General features: G+C 41.8%; 1 protein-coding gene across 1 annotated transcript; it reads right to left on the bottom strand.

Annotated features, from left to right (window-relative positions):
• Nucleotides 1-1,816: 1,816 nt before the first annotated feature.
• aspa (aspartoacylase) lies at nt 1,817-23,138 on the bottom strand. Its single transcript, XM_004076595.4, has 6 exons — nt 22,631-23,138; nt 19,103-19,298; nt 9,411-9,504; nt 7,760-7,867; nt 4,681-4,790; nt 1,817-2,810 (listed from the first exon to the last, which is right to left on the bottom strand). The coding sequence occupies exons 1-6, from the start codon at nt 23,068-23,070 to the stop codon at nt 2,619-2,621; spliced, it is 1,140 nt and encodes a 379-aa protein (XP_004076643.2). The 5' UTR covers nt 23,071-23,138; the 3' UTR covers nt 1,817-2,618.
• Nucleotides 23,139-25,932: the final 2,794 nt, after the last annotated feature.

Here is a 25,932-nt window from a genome sequence, read left to right as displayed (position 1 = left end):
ATTTTAGTGAGCTGGACTGGGGAACTTTGAATCGCTCTTTACCAATGACCTTTAATTTTTCAGCCAGTCTGACATAGATTTGAAAAAGTTACTTAGTTTTAAAATGAAAGGGTTATAATTATCTCTTTTGAAAGAAATCATGCGACATTTTTTTCTATTGTAACAAGCTGACATCTATAAATATAGGGTGTTCTTTTGTTGTCATGTGCTTCTGTGGGTTAGGTCAAAACAAAATGTGACTTAGTGTTGTTATATGAAGAGATTTTCTGCCTCTTTTTCAATAAAATAATGTAATTTTTATTAGAGACGCTTTCTGTAACAAAAATAACAAACCTGAAATGTAAACATCACATGTTATTTTTGAACATTTAGGTCAGAAGTTAGACTTCTAGATTAGTGTATATGGGTTAAGGTTAACATTTAAAAAGGTTTAATTGTGTCTGTAGTACTTTCACTTCCCCATACTTAATCTTAATGAAGATGGTTTGTGATTAACTACTTTTCTTAATCTGCTTTGACATGCTTCCTCCATCTTATAAGATTTTTTTGTTATGTTGTTCTGCACATCAGGGATAGTCTTATTGGTGCCCAAAAGGATATTAAAAAAAAAAACATTTGAATGTTTGTTCAATGTTAAAAACTCAAAAACAATCAGTTTTACTTTTAATGGACTTAATTTGCCAAAAACAGGTGTTTGATTTACACTGTTCTTTGGTATCTGAAGGGTGATTTACTTCTGTCATTATCTGGATAACCACATTTTCTAAGAACATTTTTTACTTTTACTTGGATACAGAGCGGCTGGATGGCTCAGTTGGCTGTGCGTAGGACAATAACCAGGGTTTGTTTCCCAGGGGGGGCAATGAGCTTCATCTTGTGTGTGACCTTGGACAAGACCCTTCACGATACTGGCTAACTATGTAGCCACAAGAGGGCCAACGACTGGGTTCTCCTGTGCTAGTTCCCAGCCAGGATAAAATACAGAGATTTGCCAGAAAGGGCATCCACTAAAAGTCTCTGCCAAAAAAACAAACAAAAAAAAACACCTGTGAGATTCAGTGAAAGCTGATTGGCTGTGGTGACCTCTGCCGAAAGGTGAACAAAGGTGAACTTTTACTTGGGCACGACCATAGACAGTACATCAGTGATAAACTGTCTATGGCAGGGGTGGGCAAACTGCAGCCAGGGGCCATATGCCATAACTATTTAATCTGGCCCTCCAAACTACAATAAGTTACAATCATTCTTATTAATAAGGGTTATTAATAAGTTTAGTTTTCCTTGTAATTCTGGTGTCTCTCCATAGACTGGACTCTACCACTAAAGTGACTTTTTTTTTTTTTTTGGTGCGGAAAGTTTTTTCTGCATTCATGTGATGTTGGAAGATTTGTTTTTCTGACGTTCTTGTATTTTCCGATCCTTCCAACACCGCACGAATGTAGCATTTCTCCAAGTTCTTGTTTTTCCCTGAGGGATTTCAACCCATTGGTGCAAATTTCACCAAAATGAGAAAAGCCAGAAATAAAACAAAAAATATATATTTTTAAATATTTCAATTTTTTTTAATCAAAACTAAAGCCCATTTTTGTCCAGTTTGCATGTTATTGCTCCTGTGAGATGTATTACCAAAACACTCCATCTGCTCCTAGTCCACCTTTCTGTCAAATTTAAAACCCTTTGTTGCTCATGAGTCAAAAAGTTTGCCCACACCTGGTATCTGGGTCCAACTCTATTCTTTCTCACTCCAGCAGTGGATATGTAATGCCCTCTTGTGGCGTCTTTCAGTGGTGAAACGGGCAAAAAGAAATCAAGATCATTTCAAGACAAAATTTTTTATACAGGACAATACAGTCATTGAATAGATCTAATCTACTCACAAAAATATTGCTAATCGAGTAATGAGAAATTGAAAACTACAGTAATTACACTTGGGGACAAGAGACAGAGAGGACAATGTTTCTAAAATGAAAGCAGTTGGACCCAATGTTGAAATGAGCAAATACATTTGACAAACAAGAATCAATGTCTTTTTTTTTTTTTTTTTTTTAAAAAGAACAAAACATCACTTAAAGAAAAATCTTTTCTGCAGTTCTCTCTGACACCTCTAATAAGGCAACAATAGGACAGCACCACATATGCAACCACTGGAGTTCCAGGTAGGTAGTATAAAAGGCCACACAACACACCCCAACAGATGTTACATAAATATTCTCAGAAGACAATGGCAGAACTGTATTTAGAGTTATGAACCCCCATGGACTTCCTGAGTGCTGGTTAAAAACTGAAAGAGTGCGTAGGATAATTACCAAGCCCCAGCTAATTAGGTCTGCTCTTTGATTTTATAAAATCTCACTTTTATATGATTTAAAATAACAGCATCGTAAATAGTTACCTAAACAGATTTTAGGTACATGACTCTTATCTGAAACTGAACATATGAAGAGTTTCCATCAATGTTCTTTGCATAGTTAATTTCTGATAGTAAAAGCATACAAAACTAAATTGGTGTGTAAAAGATGGTTTTTCGTTATGTACAGAGTTGGTCCTTTGTTATCGGAGCAAAGTGCAAAATCCATCATCAAACTTCTGTTGCATTTGGCAGAATTACAGAGAACTTCTCAGGCTTTTCTGATGCTGCTTGCAGCCAAGGTTTCTCTTCTGGTAGTCACAAACGCCTGTTGCTTCTCATAATAAGCTGCCTCATTTATAAAAGTTGGGTAGACGGTGCAGGAGCCTTGGTAGGGGATGGTCTTTCCGTCAAAGGTTTGGAACATTGGGTCACCAGGGTTCAGTGGCTCCCAGTCACAATCCTGAAACAATAACAAACACTGACCACAGGGAATGCAACTCAACTCTTCTGCTAGAGTTAGAATAACAGCCTCTCAAGTTCACTAAAGAGAAGCCCTTTTTTTCCCCATTTATATTTACTGTTTCAGGCGCTAAGGACAATTTGTGAAGGAAAAGAGAAGTCAACCATATGAAAGGCTTGTAATTCCTTAAACCTTAGTCTCATGCACCTGCATAGGGAATGACCCTTACAGGTGCTACAGGTTTTTGGGGGGTCCGTGGAGGGTCGTAGAGAGGAATGGCTGCATCTTAAGGTGAGCTCAGGTGTGTCTTGTAGTTCCCTTGGGGGTCATGCGGCCACCTTAAGGAACATCATGCAAATGGAACGTACCATAGTTGTGTGTGTGGTAAATGTATTATAAAGTATTTGTAAGACTAATGCAAGTAACATCCACTTATGACGTATGGGTGATGTAGTATGGTAGCCTTATGGTGCTCCTCACTGAGTGTCACATGCACGGGATGTGCAGGTGATACACAAGTGCTCGAAGGATGCCAACACAAACTACAGTCTAATTTCTAACAGTTACATGAACGGAACTAACAAGGTCCTCGTGCTATCAAAAGAATTTAGTGGGGTTAAAGAAATGAGAGAAAAAAAAAATCCATGTGACACACCCGAGTCTATTCTACTTCAGAGGAAAGATGGTTTCATAAACCAGACCACAGCGACCCATTCCCCTTGCTTAATACTACATTGTATTAATATTTATATCCTAAACATGAAGACTTTCTATTACCACCATCCGCTAAAATACCATAGTGCATCCAACTTACTATTAACATGTTTAAATTAAATTTAAAAAACAATTAGTTGCTAGCAGGCTGCTAGAAGCTGGGAAAGTACGGTGCACTGGGGTTCTGTCCTCTATTCTCATCTACTTCTCTCCTCTATTCCTGATCATTTATTTATCAATTATTTCCCCATTTCTCTGTTTGATGCAGTGCGATTCATGTGTTGTCCCCCTTTTCCACCCCCCTAGTCAGTTTGTCTGTACTCCTGTCCTTGGCTGTGGACCTCGTCTTTTGCTCGTCTCGCGCCCCCAGCCGTCCCCCAGTTCCTTCTGGATGAAGCCCTTTTGCTATACTACTCAAACATGTTAGTTGTAGAGTTTGATTAACTAATTCTTCTCCAACAGTCATGGTACATCATCTGTCCATCCTGGGAGAGGATGCCTCCTTCATGTGGACACCCCCTGAGGTCCCCCCTCCCCAAATCAGTTTATTTGATTTTAAGTTTTTCCATACAGAGAAGGAAGGTCTAAGGGCAGGGATGCCCAGTTTGGTTTAGTCTGTTTATTTTATTTTAGCAATTTCCTACTGAATTCTGTGAAGCCCACTGAGACGACTATAGTTGTAATATTGGCCTATATTTACAAAATTAAATTGAATATGCATTGTTTCCATTGAGCACTACAGATCTGTCCAGTCCAGTATTTTGATGACTAGATGACCTCCATTGTTGTTGTGGTTAGCTTCACCCCGCATGCCCTGTGACGGGCCAACTTTGAGTGGAAATGCTTACCTGAATTGCCCAGACCCTTCTAAACCATACCAGACCGTACTGCTCAGTGGAAATAAGGCTATACACACCCTTGTGCAAAATACAAGTGTTAGCTACAACCTGATGGTCATAGCACGGCCATAAAAAGACATGTGCATGAGCATTTTCAGTCTACAGGCTCACTGAGCGGTCTACAACCTAGGTATTTTGAAAATGGGCAAACCTGTACGGGCCACCTGCGTGCCCCGTACAGGTTTGCCCATTTTTCACTCACAGACAAGCCCAGATGTACCAGTAAGGTCAGTAATGACTATACCATAAGACTTTACCTGCAGGTTGGGATGAACCATGGCAATGATGTTCCTATTAGCATCTCTAGGATAGTCAATCCTCTCGTTTACACGGAAGACTTCCACCGTACAGGGAGGGAACTCCATGCCTAGGGAACATAGAAAAAAACAGATGCAGCCGGAGTTACAGCATTAACTGCACATATAACTGTTGGGATAAGTACAGTGAGTTTAGAAAAATCCATCCTAAACTTGATCCAATTCACCATTCTGCTGTGATGTTTAACAACAATACAATATCTGGCTTCAGAACCCTCACTGTGTTTTATGAATCAAATTCATTGGACCTCTCTCAATACTGATAATTTTATTTACTTCAACTTTGGGTAATTGATTATTACACTATTCAAGTGCTCATATTACATGAAAATGCACCAGAACAGCATATGCACATATATTTATTACGGTCATATTAGGCTCTCCTTTTGTTGAGGAATGAATTAAGCTACTTTACTGGTTGAAGTTAACTGGTATTCACTAAGTAACCGTTCCTTCAAAGTCCTACCACTGCATTTAAAACAGGTTCAGATTATTTGGATTACTTTTTAAGCCTTTCGACTGTTGATTTACTGTCAAGTTTAGGATTACCATCATGTTACATGAACTAATCTTTTCCTCTGTTCTTTGTGTTCACACTTTAAGGGACAGACCCACCTGAAAAATGTCTCCTGGATACCAAAGCTGCTCATTTTAGAGGATAAGTGTGAATAAAAAGATCACTGACCAGAAAGAAGAAAGCAGGGAAAAAGTAAATCTTCTAACTTTGGCATACAAAACTCTTGGTAACATCTATACTGTACCAAATTTACTTAGGAGACATTTGTCATTTGGGCTTCCTCATATTTGTGCAGTGGGCTGTTTGTGGTGTTTTTTATTTGAAAAAGAATGGGTGGGCTTTTTTCTTTGGTTCACCTCTACTTTTATGTCTTCCAGATAGACAACATACCTTTTCATATGTATACCTGTTGCTGTACCACGCCAAAATTCACTTGCAAGTGAACAATGCATTTGTGTTTTTGGCAGACCAGGGTCATTTTTGTTTAATCTGGAGTTGTATTCTGGAGTGTGAGCTCTTATACCTACCAAACAAAACTGACAATCCACAGAGATATTCTATGGTGTGGACCCAACAGCCTAGTGTTAAAGCTCCACATGACACTCACCTCTATCTTTAAGCCAAGCCGGCTTGGACAACTGCTCTATCCATTGCTGCATCAAACAGAAGAAACTACTTCTAAAAATTCAAAGATTTTAATTTTTTCTAAGTGTTTTTATTAAGGTGATTTATCTCCTGTTACTCTACACTCTACACAAATTTTTCTGTATCTTGTCAAACAATTGACAATAATTTCTCTTTATAATTTACTAGCTAAAATCAAAGTTAAAACTCAAACAATATTTTAGCATACAGGAAAATTTGTGCTAAAATTTTGACTGCAGGTCCAATAGTTGTAAGCCAGGCCCAAATTATTAGACTCCTACCACCTTGCTGGAAAGTTAGCATTTTTGCTTGGATGCTGCATTTGGTTCAGAGTCAGTCAAATATGTTCAAACTTATGTCATTTTAGGGAAGTCTCGTGCAAAGTAGTCTGGCAAACTGCTTAGACAGCAGCCATTTCCAATGAATTTGCAAAAGTGTGTTTGAAAGGTAAGATTTAGATTAAAAACCTTAATGCTAGTTGGAATATTAGGTTATCATGTCCTTTGTAGAAAATAAACTCTTTGAAAGTTGCATTAATAAAATATGATCACCCATTTATGACCACAAAAATTGTTCTGTCATCTTACTATGAAATGCAGAAAAGTATTTATAATTAGAAGCTGAAAGATTTAGTTCGAATTCTACCTTAGATCGAAATAAGAAATGTAATCTTTGCTGATTTAAAAGACAGACTCCAGTAAAAATTGTGTTTTTAACATGTTGTGACATCTGAGTATTTCTTTACTCAAATCATTGCAAATGGGGAGCAGAGGCAAACATGCAGTTGCAAAAAGGTTGGAGGTGTGACGTAGAACCTTAACGGCAAGCCACAAGCGTTCTTCTCCATAATGATGCGTCCGCTTGTAGACATCTAGATCCGTGAACGTCTTTGTTTTCCTCGTCTGAGCTGGAATCTGGATTTAAACTACGGCTGGATAGCTCCAATATTGCTTGCTATTTTTATTGCACTGCTAATGTTGGGTTGAAGGTGTGAGGGGCTGTAAGCTAGCAGGAGAGTATGGAAACAAATTGATCACGGGGAGTGGGCTGGCTTACTCTGCCCCGGGTCCGCCCACAACTCGGAGACAAATTTCAAATCAACTCCTGCCATTCTGCAGAAATGATGTCTCAGAAAATAACAGTTTTAATTTAATTTAATTTTGTCTTAAAAACGCCACAATCATCATTAAAAGACCAGTGAGAACGCTTTTAAAATAGATCAAATATTGATTGAAGTGGGATTTCAAGAAAGATAATCGCCAACTAAAACTGAATACCTAGAACTCAACAAAGCTGCAATGATGCAGATGATTCAAACTAGGACTAATGTTCTGGGTGCAGTTTGATTTTTTGCTTCTTTTTCAGCTTGAACAATAACTGAAGCTTGTCGCTAAAGGAGGCGTTTCTTCGTGCTGCTCTGCCTCTAAAGCACGAGAACATCGATTCATCACCATGGCCGAGCGTTAATCAGCAACAGTGTGGTCCCACAACAGAGGATTACATCAGTGACTGGCTGGCTCCTAATGACATGGAAGCTGACCAACTCCCAACAAGCAGAGCATTCAGCTGCAGGGCAGACAGGAAAACCAACAGATGGAAACTCTATTTGGGCACTTGATTACGTAAAAGCCAGGAAAGAGTCACCCTGGAGGAGCTATTGTGCTGTGGGGGGTAAAACGGAGGTGTGACGAGTCCGACAAAGGTACATTTAGTAACGGGGGCTTGGCTGCATGCTTGATTCAGTCACTCATGGGCATTTTGTAAACAAACATTTCTTCTTAATGGGGGAAACTAAATAGAAAACCTCAAAGTAGAGGTAAAATCCAAAAATGTTTGTCGTCATTAAATAAGCCTTACCTTCATTAAACAGTTCAATGAAGTCCAGCGCATGTTTCAGAATTACTCTCATCGCTTCAAAGATGTTACTTCTCAAGACGCCTTGAGGCTGAGGACCGACTTCCAGGCCTGCAGGGAAATGATAAACAGATGCATCTGTACGTGGAAAATGTCATTCGAACGGATTATGTAATCAGGAACTCTGAGTTCAATATGCTAAGCGGAGGAAATTCATGTAGAGATAACAAGCAGAACAGATTCTCTGAAATATGAATAATGGAAAGACCAAAAAAAAAAAGAAAAAGGAAATGGCAAACACAAAGTCTATAGTTACAAAAGGAGCACAAGAAGGACTACTACAAAGAGATTATGGAGAGGACATTAATACAACTTTACAAAATAAGAAAGGAAAACAAACCCCCATCTAAGGTTATGGAAAAGACATTTAGAATAAATACAGGAAAACTGTTTTATTTAAGATATGATATTTAAGCCAAGTAAAAACACAAACTACATGAAATAACAATAGTTGTTGCAATAACCCATTCTCTTAAAGTCCCACTCCAATCACCTTTTGAGCCATTTTAAAAGCGTTCCTAGTGGTCTTTTAATAATGGTTATGCCAAAGTCGCCAATTAAAAAACTTGTTGTTTTCTAGGACAGTTTCTGCAGAGCAGAAGGAGTTAATTAGAAGCTCACCTCTGAGTCGTGGGTCGGAGTAACCCGGCCTCCTTCCCCATAGCTCTGCGTTTACGCCCTCTCCCGCTAGCTTACAGCCCCTCGCAGCCCCGAAATAACATTAGTGGTGCAACAAAAATGACAAAGCATAATGGAGCTATCCAGTCATTCAGTTGAGAGTCAGATATTAACTCAGATGAGGAAAACAAATACATGAATGGATCTAGTCGTCTACAAGAGGATACATCAGAATGGATTGAGGAGGGAGATGTGGCCCAACAATGAAGCTCTTTTTCCAACTGCATTTTTTGTCGGCTCCAGATTCACAACGATTTAAATAAAGAAATACTTTTAAATGCAAATTTGAGCTCGATTTTCTTCATATGTCCTCCATAACCATCATTGGAGTGGGTCTCTGAAGAGTTACAGAATGACAAACTTAAATACAAACTACAACTCTGTGCTTGAAACTGACTGTTAAGAGGCTAAAAATAACAACAATGAAACTGTAGTGACGGCAAAGAGACAGAAATACCAACAGTGACAGGAAAAGAACAGAGAGCTTCAATGAAAACGGATGCAAGAAAGGATGAAAACATAAATGGAAGAAGTGTCTTTAGCTGCTGTTTAAGAGGCTCCTTAAAATGAAAGATTGCCTTTTTTGCTACAATGATTTCTCTTCTGTGCTTCTTCATTTGCAACACTGTTGAATAAAAGTTAAACATTTAAGGTGTCACCCACAGAGAGGCAGAATAATGACAGTTCATCTTTACTGCACAGTTGCAGACTCAATACCACATCAACTCTTGGTTTTAAATACATGTAGTCACTTTTGTCCTAATAGGCATAATTACACAATTACAGTGTATTTTGACATCCTTACAAAGCAAAGCTAGGATTAAAAACTATTTATTTTAGCAATATTTCCCTTTGTTTTAATCTGCCCCCCAGGCCAAGCCCCCTAAGCACCCCCTGCCTGAAGAACTGGACTCACCAACAGCGTGCTTGGCCACCGAGCGACATGTGGAATATTTCAGCAGAGGGTGTTCATTCAGCAGAACAAGACAGCTAGCAGGAGAGATGGCTTTCTGCAACGTGAAACCAGGAAAAACAAGACAGACGCTGTGAGAAAACAACTTGAAGGTTTTGGGACACAGAACCGAGCGGTGAATCAGTCAGCCTTTCAGCTTACTCACTTGAAGCAAAATGGAGAGTTAAAAACAGTTAAAATGACAGTGTCGTTTTAATGTAGGTTCATTTGAACAGCGACATAGAAAATCTAGAAATCGACTTTAAAGAATAACAATTCTTTTGCATTTCACTGGGGTAAATAAGTATTTGATCCCCTAGTAACTATTAAGAGTTCTGGTTTACGCAGACCAGTTGGACTCTCCCAATCAACCCATTTCCTGAACTGAAGACACTGGTTTTTAATAATCACCTGCATAAAAGAGACCTGTCCACACAGAATGGTAAATGTTGTATACTTACGTAGCAGATCTACCTTCCTCAAAAGCCCAAAGAGCTTTACAGTTCTAGCCCCATTCACACACACACTGATGGCGGCTCCGCTGTTAAACATTGGCGCCAGCCTATAACCATCAGAGGCAATGTGGGACTCATTGTTTTGACCAAGGGCACTTCGACACATGGACAGGCAAGGCAGGAACCGAACCTGCAATCTTCCAATCAAGAAAACGACTTACCTACCTCTGCACCACAGCCGCCCCAGTCAGACTCTTAACTCTCCAACAAGGGAAAACTAAAGAGCTTTCAGGGGATTTAAGGGAGAAGGCTGTAGACCTGCACAGACCAAAATGGACGACAAAACGATCAGCGAGAAGCTGGAGGTTAAGGTCACAACTGTTGGTGCAATTGGGACAAAACACAGAACAAGACCATCGATCCACCTTTAGGACTGGGACTCCAAACCAGATCTGACCTGGCCGGGTTTCCATGATCATGAGAACAGATAGAAATCGTCCTAAAACAACACTGCAGGAGTTAGTTGATGATCCCAGAGCAGCTGGAACCACAGTCACCAAGAAAACCATTGGGAATTCTTTACTCTGCAGTGGTTCAACATCTTGCAGTGCTTGCAAAGTCGTCCTGCTTAAGAAGGCACATGTGCAGACCCCCTGAAGTTTACCAATGAACACCTTCAATGTTTCTGAGCTGTGTTCAGATTAGACCAACATGGAGCTCTTTGACGTCAGCTCAACCAGTCGTGTTTGGAGGAAGCGAAATGCTGCCTGTGATCCCAAGAACACCATCCCCTCTGTCAAGCACGGAGGTGGAAAAATCATACTGTGGGGTATTTTTCTGTAAAGGGCTACAATATCATGTGGATGGGAGGATGGGCGGAGCCATGTACTGTCAAATCCTGAGTGAGAACTTCCTTCCCTCCTCAAACCAGAAGGCTTGAAAGGGGTCTTCAACAGGATAATAACATTCAGACATTCAGCCAGGCCAACCAAGGAACGGCTGAAGAAGCAGTAGAACAAGGTCATGGAGTGGTCCAGCCAGTCTCTGGAGCTCACTCCTATAGAAAACCTATGGAGAGAGCGGAAGCTCTAAGTTACTAAGAAACAGCCACCAAATCTAAATGATTTAGAAATTATTTTCTCCTCAATGAAATGCTTATTAAAGTATATATATTCTTTAAAGTTGATTTCTTGAATTTCTATCAAATCAAATCAAACTTTATTTATAAAATAGCGCTTCTCATGCACTTTGTGCAGCTCGAAGCGCTTTAACACTAAAAACAGTAAACACACAACATTACAATAAAAACCCCAACCCACCCTTCACCCTTCCCACTCCCCTCCATTAAACCACATGACCCATGGCTCCCACGTACAATGAAATATGACTATGTAACTGTAAAATAAATAAATAAATAAACAAGTATGGCTTAGCTCTGCTGTGAGGAAACAGTATCTGGGAATCCTTTCATACCAGGAGCCAGCCTGGCCACCGGAACATCGCCACAGTGCCCACCCAGACCGGGACAACACCGGGGTCCCCCTCACAGCCAAAAGCTGTAAAATTAGACCCCAGCCGCCCCAGCAAGGGCAACAACTGCAGCAACAACCGCTGACCAAGCCGGCAAGCCCTGGAGGAAAAGATCCCCTCAAGAAACACTGGGGCTAAAATCATAAGATGCTAAAATTAAAAAACATTAAAAAGAAAAAACATAAAATTGAAAATAAGATGCATAAAATTAAAATAAATACATAAATAAAATAGCCTATACTAACACTAATAGAATAAATTAGCAGTTAAAATCAACTAAAAGCTAAATTAAAAAGGTGGGTCTTGAGCCTCTTCTTAAAAACCTCTACTGTCTCTGCGGCCCTGAGGCTCTCCGGAAGGCCGTTCCACAGGCGAGGACCATAATGGCAGAACGAAGCCTCACCATAAGTTTTGGTCCTCACCTTGGGAACAACTAAGAGGCCAGTACCGGAAGACCTCAAGGTCCGCGAGGGCTCATATTTTAAAAGAATATCATTTAAATAAGAAGGCCCAAGACCATAAAAACATTTATAAACCATTAAAAGAATTTTAAAATCAATCCTGAAACGCACAGGGAGCCAATGCAGAGATTTTAAAACCGGTGTAATGTGTTCCCGCCCTCTGGTCCTCGTCAGAACTCGTGCCGCTGAGTTCTGTAGAAGTTGTAAGTTTGAAAGAGACTTTTTGGGTAAACCAGAGAGCAGGGCATTACAGTAATCTAAACGACTGAAAATAAAAGCATGCATTAGCACTTCTGTGCTGGCAAGAGAGAGGAACGGGCGGACTCTGGCAATGTTTTTGAGATGATAAAATCTTGTCTTAACGACATTTTTAATGTGTGGGATAAAATTTAGCTCAGAGTCAAAAAGTACGCCCAGGTTTCTCACACATTGAGAAGGTTTAAAATTATGAAGATGTGGTAAAATCATCTCTCTCTTGTCTTCAGAACCGATGATTAAAACTTCAGTTTTGTCCTGGTTGAGCTTTAAGAAATTTTCTGCCATCCACAACTTTATATCTAAAATGCAGTTTAAAAGAGTGTTAACCGGTTCAAGGTCATCAGGAGACACGGCGATGTAAAGCTGTGTATCATCAGCATAGCTGTGAAAGTCAACGCCATGTCTCCTGATGACCTCCCCAAGAGGCAACATATACAAATTAAAAAGTATTGGCCCTAAAATTGACCCTTGGGGAACCCCACAACTTATTTCGTGGATTCCTGAAAAGCACATATCCATACTTACATAAAAGTGTCGATCTGTCAGGTAAGAGTAAAACCACTTAAGAACATTTCCAGAAAGGCCCACTAGACTACTAAGTCTGTCTAATAAAATCTGGTGATCTACTGTATCAAAAGCGGCACTAAGATCCAGCAGCACCAGAACAGAAAGTTTCTGTGAGTCGTAGTTTAATCTAAGATCATTAACGATCTTTAAAAGAGCCGTCTCTGTACTGTGGCTTTTCCTAAAACCAGACTGATATTTTTCTAAAATTTTTTGGGCATTTAAAAACTCATGCAGTTGAGTAGCGACACTTTTTTCTATTATTTTACTTAAAAATGGTAAGTTGGATACGGGTCTATAGTTATCCAGATTTTTTGGATCTAATTGACTCTTCTTCAGAAGGGGCCTCACCACCGCCGTCTTACAGGCAGAGGGGAAGACCCCCGTGAGAAAGAAACAGGTGAAACATTAAACACACTAAACATATGAATGTGAGAACAAACACATACCAGAGACAGCAACTCCACGACACGACACACCGCAAAACCGGAAACGGCCAAGTGTTACATCCCACACACACACCTGCTCTCCTTATATATTGTATCACGCCCCCCCGAACCAAATCCCCATTGGTCACACTTATGCCCCCCCAAGAAAAGATCAGTGCCCCACTGATCTGCCATCAGATGGTAACACCGACCTGGGCAAACGAAAAGGGTTAGAGTGTAACCCTGCAGTGGAACGAGTCGTCCGGCGAGGCCCAACAGGCCCAGACACTATGGGTGCCAACTGTGTGTCATCTGCTCCCCCTTCAACCCCACATGCTGAGGGAAGCACTGTGGGAACTGGCACACACGGTGTGGAAGTGTCAAGAGAAGTAGCTGAAGCCTCAGCCCCACCCCTACAAGAACTAGGCCCACGAACCTCAAGACTGGACCCAGTGATAGGCACAAGGACACCAATCACGGAGTCATCAGCCTCCCCATTGGCATCTAACTCACCATCCACCTCTGCCACAGGGGGCACTATCACAGCCCCACTCTGTACAGTGGGACCACACAGTCGTAGTTCATTACGGTGAACATTGCGGATTGGCCCAGAGGAGTCGACAGGCGCAACCGAGTACACAGGCGAATCCCCACCCAGACGCTCCAACACTTTATGGGGGACAGGAAACCACACATCCTGAATTTTATGCCTCCCGGGAAACCGCCTGTTTCTCACGTACACCAGCTGGCCCGGCAGCAGGGATGCATCACCCCCTACATGGCCTGCATAAGCACGACGAGCTTCTGCCGCTTGGTCCAGATTCTGGCCCGCCTGCTGATAAGCCCAACGCAGTCGCTCCTGATGTTCCACCACCCAAGCATGCTCGTCACCCTCAAAGTCTTCCCTATCCTGACCCAGCCAAATATCGAAAGGCCTAATGGGGGCCCTCCCAAACATCAGGAAATATGGTGAGTAACCTGTGCTATGGTGTTCGGTGGTGTTATACACATACAGCAGCTCAGGAAGGTATTCAACCCATCGTCTCTTCTGATGTGGATGCAGTGTTCTCAACAGGTCATGTAGAGTCCTGTTAAAGCGCTCACACTGCCCGTTTCCCTGAGCATGATAGGGGGTCGTTCGGCTTTTCCTGATCCCGTATACTTTACATAAACCCTGCACCACATCTGCTTCAAAACACCTACCCTGGTCAGAGTGTATCCTAGAGGGGACACGATAGGGCTGGATCCAGTGCTTTACTAGGGCCTTAACAACAGTTACTGCACGCTGATCACGGGTTGGTACTGCGACAGTAAACTTGGAGAAGACATCAGTCATGATAAGGACATTCTCACGCCGGTCTGATGAGGGCTCCAACACTGTGAAGTCCATAGCCACAACCTCCAATGGCCGGTAAGCCAGCAAATGTCCTTGAGGTGCAACTACCTGTGGGTGAGGGTTCTTAGAAACAATGCACCGCTCACAAGTCTTGCAAAAAGCCTCCACGTCTCTGTACATCCCAGGCCAGTAAGCCCGACAACGGACCAGCTTAAAGGTTCGCTCTACTCCCTGATGCCCAGCTACGGTGTGCATCTGATTGAGTATCTCATCCTTCAAAATGGCTGGCAGTATGATCTGCCTGATCTGCCCTTCACGCTGTCCCCAAAACTGCCGATACAGCACCCCATCCACCTCAACAATCCGCTTCCATTGTCTTAACAGCTCTACTGCCCTGGGACCTAATTGACGCCTCTCTGTCCGGCTTGGCCCCACACCCCGATCCCAAAACCTCCTAAAGGTAGAGATCAAACCATCACCAGACTGCAAACTAACCAGGGCCTTAACGTCCAAAGTGGGAAAACTGGTAGTGGAGCTAGTGTTAGGCACACCGACTGAACCTGTATGTACCTCCTGTTGCCCCACATACTGCCGAGAAAGAGCATCGGCACCTTTGTTCTGCCTGCCAGGCCGGTAGGAGATCTGAAAATCAAACCGGGCCAGCTCAGAAACCCAACGTTGCTCCACGGCACCGAGTTTTGCACTGTTTAAATGACAAAGAGGGTTGTTATCAGTCAGGATTGTGAACTTGCTACCAATCAAATAATCACGGAATTTTTCAGTAACTGCCCATTTCAAGCCCAACAACTCTAGTTTCATGGCACTGTAGTTCTCCATATTCCGTTCCGAAGATCTAAGACCCCTACTGGCAAAAGCCACGGGTCGGAGTTGTCCGTCCACATCTTGTGATAAAACAGCCCCTAGTCCTTGGTGACTCGCATCTATTTCCAGAACAAAAGGTTTGCAGAAATCAGCATATGCAAGAACGGGTGCCGAGGTGAGTTTCTTTTTCAAACATTGAAAAGCCTCCTCACACACGGAATCCCATAATTGCTGAAACCCATTGGTGGGCCGACCACCCTTGCTTGTAGATAGCAATGAGGCCAAGGCATGGAGAGGTGCTGCCATCTTGGCAAAATTCTTTACGAACCTCCTGTAAAAACTTGCAAAGCCTAAAAAGGACTTTAAGTCTTTTAAGCAGCTTGGCCTCTTCCATTCTACAACAGCTTTAATTTTGTCAGGATCTGTAGCTACCCCGGCAGCTGAAACCAAATGTCCAAGGTATGCCACTTCAGATTTCAAAAAGGAACACTTTTGTAGTCTGACTTTAAGATTGTACTGTTTTAGACGGGAAAACACCAGATCCAGACGCTCTAGATGTTGCTCAAAAGAAGAGGAGAAGATGATTATATCATCCAAATATAACAGAAGGGACTGATACCGCTGGTCACCGAATAATCGCTCCATTAATCGCTGAAAGGTCCCCGGAGCGTTACACAACCCAAATGGCATGCGTGTAAATTCAAATAGACCAAATGGTGTACAAAAGGCTGTTTTGCAGCGATCCTTTTCAGCCATTCCCACTTGGTGGTACCCACTAGCTAAATCGAGGGTAGAAAACCATTTTGCCCCATGAAGAGCATCCAAAGACTCATCAATCCGCGGAAGAGGAAAAGCATCCTTTCGTGTATTTGCATTTAGTTGACGGTAGTCAACACAAAGCCGAAGTGAACCGTCTTTCTTGTGCACTATAACGAGAGGAGACGAATACGGGCTACTGCTCTCGCTGATGATGCCCTGTTGCAACAACTGAGTAATGTGTGCTTTGACTTCTTCATACTGACTAGGGGGAATCCGTCTGTAACGCTGTTTTATGGGGGCATTATTCAGGACAGGGATTTCATGCTCTATCAGGTTAGTGAATCCCAGGTCTAATTCTGATTTTGCAAAAACATCCTCATGTTTTTTCAAAAGCTCCCTTACCTTTCTGGTCTGTTCTACGGTAAGTCCCTTTAGGTCAAGATTGCCCACCTCTGATCCCGCAGTCAGCTGTTCAGTCCTCACATCCACATGCTCCTGTACCACAACTCTTTCTTCTCCTGGACTAACACGTTCAAAGCTGATGCCAGATGTACCGAGTGGCAAAACATCCACACAATGTAATGAGCATAGTCGGCTTTGCGGCCGAAGCTCCACATCTGAACATCCAACATTAAGCACTGGGATGGCCACATGGCCATGGTCTATAGGGACTAAAGCCTTGGAAACAAGCAGTTCCCCTGGCAATCCCCCTTCTTCCGCGCTAAGTGCCTCCACAAGAGCAAAAGCATCTGAGGAGGAGTGGCCAAATTGTAAAGTTGCTGGAACAAAACACAGTACACCAGCTGGACAAGTAAAAGGAACAGTGGAGTAAACATAAGTGTTCGTTGAACCAACCTGGTGAGACTGGCAAACTCTGAAGGCATTTTGCCATGCATCAGGGACCGAATGACTGCGCGTTTCATAACCATGGCCTTCACTCTCATAAAAACACTTAATCACGTTCATCCCCAAAATGCAGGGGACAGTGTTTTTACGTTGCCTCATAAGGTTTGTCTCTGGATCTTTGACCACAAGGATCCCTCTACCTTTTATGGTGACACCAAATGCATGAACATCTCTTTCAAAATAGCCCAAATAAGGTATACTTAAACCATTTGCGGCAGAGAGTGAAAGCCATTCACAATTTTTCAAAGACGGACGGAAATGTTTATTGAAAAATGACTCAGTGACTGTTGACACATTTGAACCCGTGTCCAAAAGACATTTCACCTGTACATCACCAATGAAAACATCGACAGTGGGACAAACTCCAATTAAACATTCAACCTCGAGTGTGTCAGATTTCTTTGCTTCAGAGCCCATCACATCCCCTCCTGTAGTTGGGCTCATCACCACAGGGGCAGAGAGTTTCCCTGTTGCTCGCCAACAATGCCCGAGTTTCCACGACCAGAAGCGTTACGTGATGCAAAAACGGTCTTATTTCCCGGTGCTGCCCATCTACACTGACGAGCAATATGCCCCGCCCTCTGACACCTAAAGCAGATGGGTTTACCTTCCGAGTCGAACCGTGGTTGGACCCCCCGACCAGCTGTCTGTCCGATCTCTACTGACAAATCTGACACCTTCTTAGCCAAGTCAGTAATTTGTTGCTGTTGCTGCTTCATAAGGCTGATCATTTCTGCATTTGGATCCACAACCGGCTTAGCTGTAACCACGTTTACATTCTGGACCTCCTTTTCCCCCTCAACCTGACACACATCAGCTCTACGTCGGCTGTAAGACGCAGTCGCGTCCCCATCCTCCCACAGCAAAGCTTCCTTTCGTAGGTTGAAAAACGTGATGGCAGAATCCTTGCGGATGATGCGCTTTAACTCCCGTCTCAGAACCGAATCCCGCACATTCTCAGCAAACTGATCCCGCAAGGCAAAATCACTACACCAAGTGTAATTTACTTCACAGCAGTTGATTTCATCAATGATTGCCATGAGCGCGTGTGAGTACTCACGGATCGTTTCCCCGTCACGTTGTTTTCTATCAAAGAAAAGTTTCTGCAGGCGAGTCAACGAAGAAGGCTGTCCATAAATTTCTTTTAGTATCGCCAGCACACAATCCGGGTCGGCCCTTTCTGCAGAAGACCGGTATTTTATTTCCTGCTTGGCCTCGCCCCCAAGATGGTCATATATATACATTGCCTTCTCGCTCTGCTGAAAATGACGGAAACTTAACACCGAGTTAATCTCATCCAGCCATTCATAAAAGTCCGCACACGAACCCCCGGAAAAAGTGCGGCATTTCTTCTCCTTAGGGAGGTAAATGACACAGTCTTTCGGCCCAGTTGATGACGAACCACCTGCTGCTCCGTCCAATCTCACCTATCTCTATTGAAATATTCAAATGATCCTATAAGTAGTCAAACCTGCAAAATCACCAAGAGACCAAATACTTTCTTCCTTCACTGTATCTAGACTCAAGGGACCAACACTGATCAGTCGATTTACTGCAGCTTGCTCATGTTAAATCAGGCCCGCCAAACGTTTTTTTAAGTGAATGCTTAAGTCAGAACCAAAATTCACAACCAATTCAGCTTTATTATTCTGTTACATAATGTTCTTACCCGAAGGCTTAGAAAACCAGAGGTTTAGTATCAGCCACGACACAAGCAACTGTTAAAAAGACAGAAGGAGCAAAGATTTACGGAGTACAACATCAATGGGATCTCATTTGTGGTCAAAATGTGATTCTCAAAGAACTTTGATGAAAGAAAATGTAAACTTTGATCGAAAAGAAGGGATGCAGTCACAACAAAGATGCAAAATATTTGTTCTGTTCACATTTAAGAATATAGAACATGCAGGAACATGACTGAATGCACAGAAACATTCAGTGCAGGCTCCCAAATGTTATTTGATTATTTTAAAGACAAAAATAAAAGACAAACTTCAGTCCAGACTGCATAAAGCAAAATGTGGCTTGAAAATGAATATTTAAGCATTTAAGACAGTTTATCCTGCAAATGTGCAGCTTCTTTCTGAATTCACCTCATACAACATTCAATGCTTTGTAAATACATAGAAGTGGTCACCTTTATGTAGTTCATCATCTGCAGGTTGAAATGGTCTTTGGAGCTCTCCAGAATCAGGGTGCAGCCCATGTTGGAGGTGGTGTTGTGGAGGTCGAAGATGACGTCGTATGCCTCCGGGCTTCCTTTGGGTCCAAACATCCTGTTGATCTCCTGGGCTCTCCGCACCTCATAAGGGAACTCGTCTCCTCCTGAGGCACTGCAGACCACACAGAACAAGACTCATGGAAGTTCTCTTACAGCTTTTGCCCAATAAACAAATTGTTCTTATAATACAAGCAAACTCTGCTGAGAAAACAAACGAGAACAAAACCGGTCAGTGTGACTGTGTTCTAAATAGACATGTGCAGCTTATGATTAACTTAAAGAGCAGAGATACAAAGCTATTGCAGTTTCTGAGAGACTCCAAAGACAGCAAGCATAAAAATTAAGAAAACATCATTAAAAGTACTCGCAGCAAAGTTCCAATTTGTATTTAATTTGGTCTCAGGCCTGTGGGTTGCTGGTTTAAATATTTGGACCATTGATTGTTAATGAGAACTGGACTGAGCGATCCCTGCCTCACACATTCTAAGCAGGAAGTACCCGCTGGCTCCAAGAAACCAAAGTCCCATAGACTTCTATTGAGAAATAAACAACTATTAGGTCATTCTATTGGTCAGGATAATGGTTCTTGCTCTGCTACCCTTTTTTAACATGTTATTGTTAAGCAAAAAAATATTTTTTTCATGATATTTAGTCTGTGGTTTAAGTTATTCAAGTTATAAACTGACCAATCAGATGCCTAAATAAAAGTAGTTGAACATTCAAAACATTTGACAGATTCTCCCGGCCCTGCATGTGGTAAAGGTGTGGCCTTCTAACATGCTCACCCTTGACTGGAGAGAGGGGTTCTCATAGAAATACTGACTCAGACCGAGTCGACTTAATTAACTTCATTTGGTTGGAACTGGAAGGAAGTCATTTTTTCCACTCAGTCCAGTTCTCAGATACAGTTAATGGTCAAGACATAAAGGGTGGAGCTAGAGCTAGTGCTGTCCCTCAGCAGGCCCAGTAACCCTCATTGGCACAGCATGATCCATGGTTGGACTCAGCTAGGATTTTGTTACGTCTAACAAAATTAAAGCTTCACTTTCAGTGGACGTTCTCTTTTTAAATAGACGTTAAAGAGAATCTACAGGGTTGGATTATATCAATGCCAGTCTACTTTAAGGTTAAACATGAATTCGTCTCTGACCCCTGAGGTTTGGTTAAACCAAATAGTCCAAGCTAAGCCATAAATCAACAGAAACGGCTTGGAACTAAGGTGCTTTAGCTTCACTCAAAGTCCTAGAGTCTAGAAATATTGTTAGAAAGCAGCTCGTGTTCGTTAAACCACCTGGAGGAAGACGATGTTCATCAAACCATCCTCTTCTGACAAACACGCTTGTGACATATTTGAAAGTGAAATAGTACGCATAAAAATTATATTAGACTGTAAGCTGTTTTTAGAAAAAGCCCCAAACTGTTTAATCTTCTTACACGCTGCCTTCAGAGGGGTTAAGCTGAGGAGCATTAAAAAGATCAACCAACATCTGCAGGCACAGGATGGAGTATTTCATCTTTTCCCCTTGATGTTGATTCATTTTGAGATTCATTAAAAAATGTATTTAAAAAATCCTTTTCAAGACATTTCATTTTAATTTTTTTTAAAGTGGAGTTTGGATGCGTTGTTAATGAACTTGAATAAAAGCTATGTAAAATAGGAAGGATGTAATAGATAACAGATTGCAGTATCAGTTGAAAAGCACAGATGGAATCAGATCCATCAGGTAGTAAGTGATTGGCCTGACTGTCAGTTTTTCTTCCTCTACTATTTTTGCCTTTTTATGCACATGTGATGCAAACAAAAAGACAATTCACGGACCAGGTATGGACATGTGTATCAAAACATCCAAGATTGAAAAATGGACACCCTGACAAAATAGAAAACTGGTAAATGGTGCGGGTTTTTTTTTTTATATTGCAGGCTAAAGCTGCGTTCACACGGCCCTCAGCAACGCGCCTTCAAGCAACCACTTCCAGTGCAAATTCTATGCAACCGTGCGTTTCAGGCTTTTGAATTCAAAACTCTTGCATTCACGAGTTTTTAAGACCGTTTGGGGTTTTATGTAGAAATCGCACGTATACTGACCATGCATTGAGTTAAAGCAGCTTGAACTCTGACCAATCAGGGGACTCAGATTTGGTAGTGACGAATAATTCACAAAAGTGGCAACCATTTGAAAATTGATCACGAAGAAGAAATCAATAATTGCAATTTGTGCTGGAATTCTATGACACTAAGGCTGTGTCCAAATTTCCGCCCTCCTCCCAAACCACTAATAAAAAAATAAAAATACAATGCAAGTCTATCCAGTACCCTGGATTTTAAAACACCACGCTCAATCCAAGTGTTTCATTTATCAGAATAGAGCTGTGACAGAAAAAGCCTGGGCCAAGATTGACGAGATTTGTACCGCTTCGACATCAAGCCTCTTCCAACTGTGGGTGGAGGACATGCACTAGTGAACAGCAGAAAAAAAGAAGCCCCTCCCTGCTCGTCCAGTGTGAACATACTGGGCTAAATGTGTGTTCAAGAATGCATGTTTAGCGCATTTCTGAATGTGCATCAAATATCTAGTATGTCTACAGTTTAACAGTACAGACAAAAAACTATTTTTTTATTAAAAAAAAAAAGGGGGGGGGGGTAACAAAAACACCAACAAGCTGATTAGGAGCAGCTCATTGACTACATTATTTATTGTAAAGATCATGTGAATTTTGACTCTTCCATAGAATATCTCAACTACAAATATATTCATGTTTTTTAATATCAGAGATATTAATATTAAACAGAAAATTCAGACTTTTGTTCTCCAAGGAGACGTTTTTGCTTTAAGAAAACAAGTCAGGCATTGCAAAAGGTTATTGCTCTGGGCTGTTATGACCTCCTTAACTGATCCCGTGGAGGGGGACCTGAAGAGGACTCTTATTAAAGATACAGTAGATTTTGTTATTGTGTGCATGTAAGCACGTCTTCAAAAATTGTCATTTGTACTTTCAGCTCTAATCTTAAACATTGCTCTCTATATTTTATGAGAAAACATGTGTATGCTACGACAGAAACGAATGGCACGGAGACCTTGAGCGTTAAAGCCCCCTCCCCGTGGATTTCTGCACAGAAAAACAACAGCGCTCACGTTTTTATCACGTTTTTTCTGCAGGCAGACCGTCAGCTGAGAGCAGAGGGGGGCGGGGTCACGGAGCTCTACTGCGATTGGCCGCTACCACAGACAGGGCTCGCGGTGGCCCGCGCGCGCACAGCAGCCCACCTGTGACAGGGACAGTAGTCTACGTCCACGTGACCAGAATTTTATCGATAACTAAGAGAAAATTTCACGTTTCTTTTATGTTTGCTGCACAAACACATGAGCATGACGTCGTCGGCCGCTTTGTTGCGTGTTGTCGTGCCGCACAAAAGTTGAAAGCGGCACGCGCGCAAATGCTTACCTGAGGTTCTCGGGGGTGAAAGCTCGGTTCAGGTCCGTTTCCACGTATCTGACGCACTTCTCCACAGCCTTCGGGTTGGCGATGAAGGGTTTGATGTCAACTCCCCTCCTCTGGATGTCGTCGCTGTTCTTTATCCACAGGTTCACGAGCGCCACGCCGGACATCTCGTTCCCGTGCGTCCCCCCGAAAATAGCAACCCTCCTCGCCTCGCTGAGACGCGCGGTACTGCCGTGGAAGGACATGCCTGGAAGGGTGGACGGAGGTGGTGTGGACACCGAGAAAGCTGCTGACGCGCCAGTGGAAAAGTTTCCAGCCTCGCTGTTTAAATGCGGCTGCGTCTTTACGTCCTTTACGTCACCGCCCCCTCCGTCTGGCTGGCTTGTTGTTGTCGAGTCACAGACAGACAGCAGCGAGCTCACCTGAGAGCGCGGCTCACCCATCCACAGGATCACCCACTGCCCACGGTCACTGATGACAATCAGATGGCAGGGGCGTGTCCAGGTCCACCAGGGAGAGCACAAAGGTGAAAAGCGGTGGGCTTAGATATTTTACATTCAAAAATACTGTTGGGTTTTATTTTTTGATTTTATTGCAGATAATCTGCACATTTCAAAATGCATGTTTGATGGATGACCATAGCAGTTAATGAAACAAACTGGACGCAGTAGGAAAGCAAATCCAGACAGTACCATCATTAAGGACCCACCCCCATAAAAATGCTGTTTTTAACATGTCGCAGTTTCCTGATGACGGAGGACATATACAAAGAACATAAAGATAAAAACTGTATTTTTGTACATTTCTTTATTCAAATTGTTGTGAATAAGGAGACGGATGAATCAAATCAGCCTGTAGCTGTTATGTAAAATCTATAGTTGGCAGGGCACCAGCTCCCTGCTCTGGTCCATTCTGATGCATCCACTTGTAAACAAATAGACACATGCATGCCTTTGTTTTCTCGTCTGATCTGGAATCTCGCTCAAAACTGTACAACTAGATGGTTCCAATACGACTCACCATTTTTGTTGTACCTGTAATGTTAGTTTGGGGGTGTGAAGGCGTTGTAAACAGAGAGCTCAGTTATGCAGGCCATGTGGAGACATTTCACAATGATAAGTGTCAGCACTGACACGCGCCCAAGGTTAAAAGCCCACAGACACATTTGTCTTCAGTTCACAGATGACCAGAGACGTTTAGAGCCGTGGACGAGGGGGGGATTCAATGTTTGTTCCTCATTATTGTCAATTTTAGAACGTCAAAGTTTGACCGAGGGGAAGGGGGCGGTCTCACCCACAACTCAGAGGCAAATTTCTAATTGACCTACAGCCGCTCTGCTGAAACTATGTCCTAGAAAAAGACTGTTTGGGGGATTTGTCTAAGCATTAAAAATAAAAACATCCTTCCATACATCTTTAGAAGCTGCTGAATCCTGTTTGGGTTCATGGTGTTGCTGGAGCCTATCCCAGCTGCTGGTAGGTGACAGATGACCAGGTTGCCAGTCTGTTGCAGGGCCCTACAATCACACACACCCACACCAAGGGGCAATTAAGAGATTAATGAACCCATGAAGCGTGTTTCTGGACTGTGTGATGAGAAAACCCACACATGAATGTGAGAACATGCAAACTGCACAAAAAAGGTCTCAGCTGGGATTCGAACCAGGGTCTATTTTATAAAAAAATATTTAAGGTAATTTCAAATGAATTGAAATCCCTTATTTCTTTGTACGTTGCAAGTTTGAGGCATTTGCCATGAACGGGTTAAAACATTTGACTTGTTCCTTTGATGCAACTCAGTACGTCTCAAATAAAAAAGATTCAAATGTGCATTTTCTGTTATTGTTGCTGGAAAGCTTTTACATTGGAGAGTTACATGCAAATTCAAAACAAGTTTCTTATTCGTTAATTAAGCACAAATCCTAAATTCTAATTTTTTTTTAAATATAAATTTCTAGCCTGTTATATCTGTCATGTAGCTGTGCAATTAAAAATACAGATCTAAACAAGTTTTCCTGATTTTTATACTTTGTGCTTACAATAAAAAAAATAGCTTATTAGTTGCACTGAAAACCTTTGTGACTCCATTTCATCTTTTCAAAGTCATCCTGCATCCATCAAAAATCTGCCACCTTATTTATGCTAAAAGTTCAGAAGCAGCTGAAAAAGGATTTCAAACAAAATAATAAAAGGACACTAGAATAAATATAAAACCTTTTTTTCAGGGAAATGTCAGTGATGTTAAGCAAAGAAAACATTCAGAGGTTGGATTAATTGTGTATAACCTGACTGTAAGACAAAAAAATGGGCAAAAAAAACAAAAAGCTAGAGTACAAAATGTTTTATTTAGAGGGAGACAAACTGTTTTTGTTAAAAATATAAATAAGAAGATAAACATCTTAGACAAAAATCAAAATGACACATTTTAGAGACTTAAACATAGCAACTGCTGCAGAAAGAGGTTATAAGAATGCATTTCTTTTCTAAAAACAAGTAAGAAAAATCAGATTTGACAATTTACCTACATTTATAAAGGTTTTAAAGTCAAAATAAAAAGGGCAGGTTATTTTGATTGATTGTAAATACAACAGAAGACCTCTAGATGGCACCTTTTAACTAAAAGGTACACCGTTTTATCACTCAGGGTAAATTAAAAAGCATTAATGTTAAGTAATCCTTGTATGCCCAGATTTTTGTCTTATAAAAAGTAATTTACTTCCAGTTTTTTTTTTTACCTTTTATGATCGTCATCAAAGTCTCTGAAAAATAAAGATTTCAGCGTTTTTTGTTTTTTTTTCCAACAAACTACAGATTCATTGATGTATTTCCTAACGTTGAAACGCTGGAACCCCCTTTTTTTCTTCTTCTCTTTCTCTTCTTCTTCTCCTCAGGCACCTGAGACTCCTGAGTCTGAGCCGGTTCTGCATCGGCTGCACTTTCTGAGCTTTCTGTTAACTTCCTCTTCTTTTTCATGACTACAGACGGTGAACATTGACACGTTTCTTGTGGTTCCTCAGAATCTCTGTTCACGCTCGGCTGAACGGCTGACCGTTTCTTCTTCTTCTTCCTTCCGGCGCTGTGTCCCTCCAAACTTGCAGGGATTTCTGCTGATTGGGCCGTTACATCACTTGTCCTGCCTGCAGGCTGTTCCGCGCTGTCGTCTGGACCGACTTGTTCTTGCTGATCTGCGTGAAGGAAGCAGGAAGCCCTCTTCTCCTCCCTTTTTCCTGCAGACTCACATTGTGCATTGGTGTCATCGCTCAGCTTTTCTCTCTTTTTCCTCTTCTTTGTCACCACTTGATCTGT

This window comes from Oryzias latipes, chromosome 14, assembly GCF_002234675.1.
Source record: "Oryzias latipes chromosome 14, ASM223467v1".
NCBI classification, from domain to species: Eukaryota; Metazoa; Chordata; class Actinopteri; order Beloniformes; family Adrianichthyidae; genus Oryzias; species Oryzias latipes.
The sequence above is the reverse complement of the archived record's forward strand: the minus strand, read 5'-3'. Positions and strand labels throughout refer to the sequence as shown.

What these genes read in the sequence shown, in the direction of transcription:
- aspa (XM_004076595.4), bottom strand. Translation starts at nt 23,070, where the DNA reads ATGGGTGAGCCGCGCTCTCAGGTGAGCTCGCTGCTGTCTGTCTGTGAC. An exon ending in TTCACCCCCGAGAACCTCAG is followed by an intron (nt 19,299 to 22,630) that starts GTAAGCATTTGC and finishes TGTGGTCTGCAG; the next exon opens with TGCCTCAGGAGGAGACGAGT. An exon ending in CATTGAACTGTTTAATGAAG is followed by an intron (nt 4,791 to 7,759) that starts GTAAGGCTTATT and finishes TATGTTCCCTAG; the next exon opens with GCATGGAGTTCCCTCCCTGT.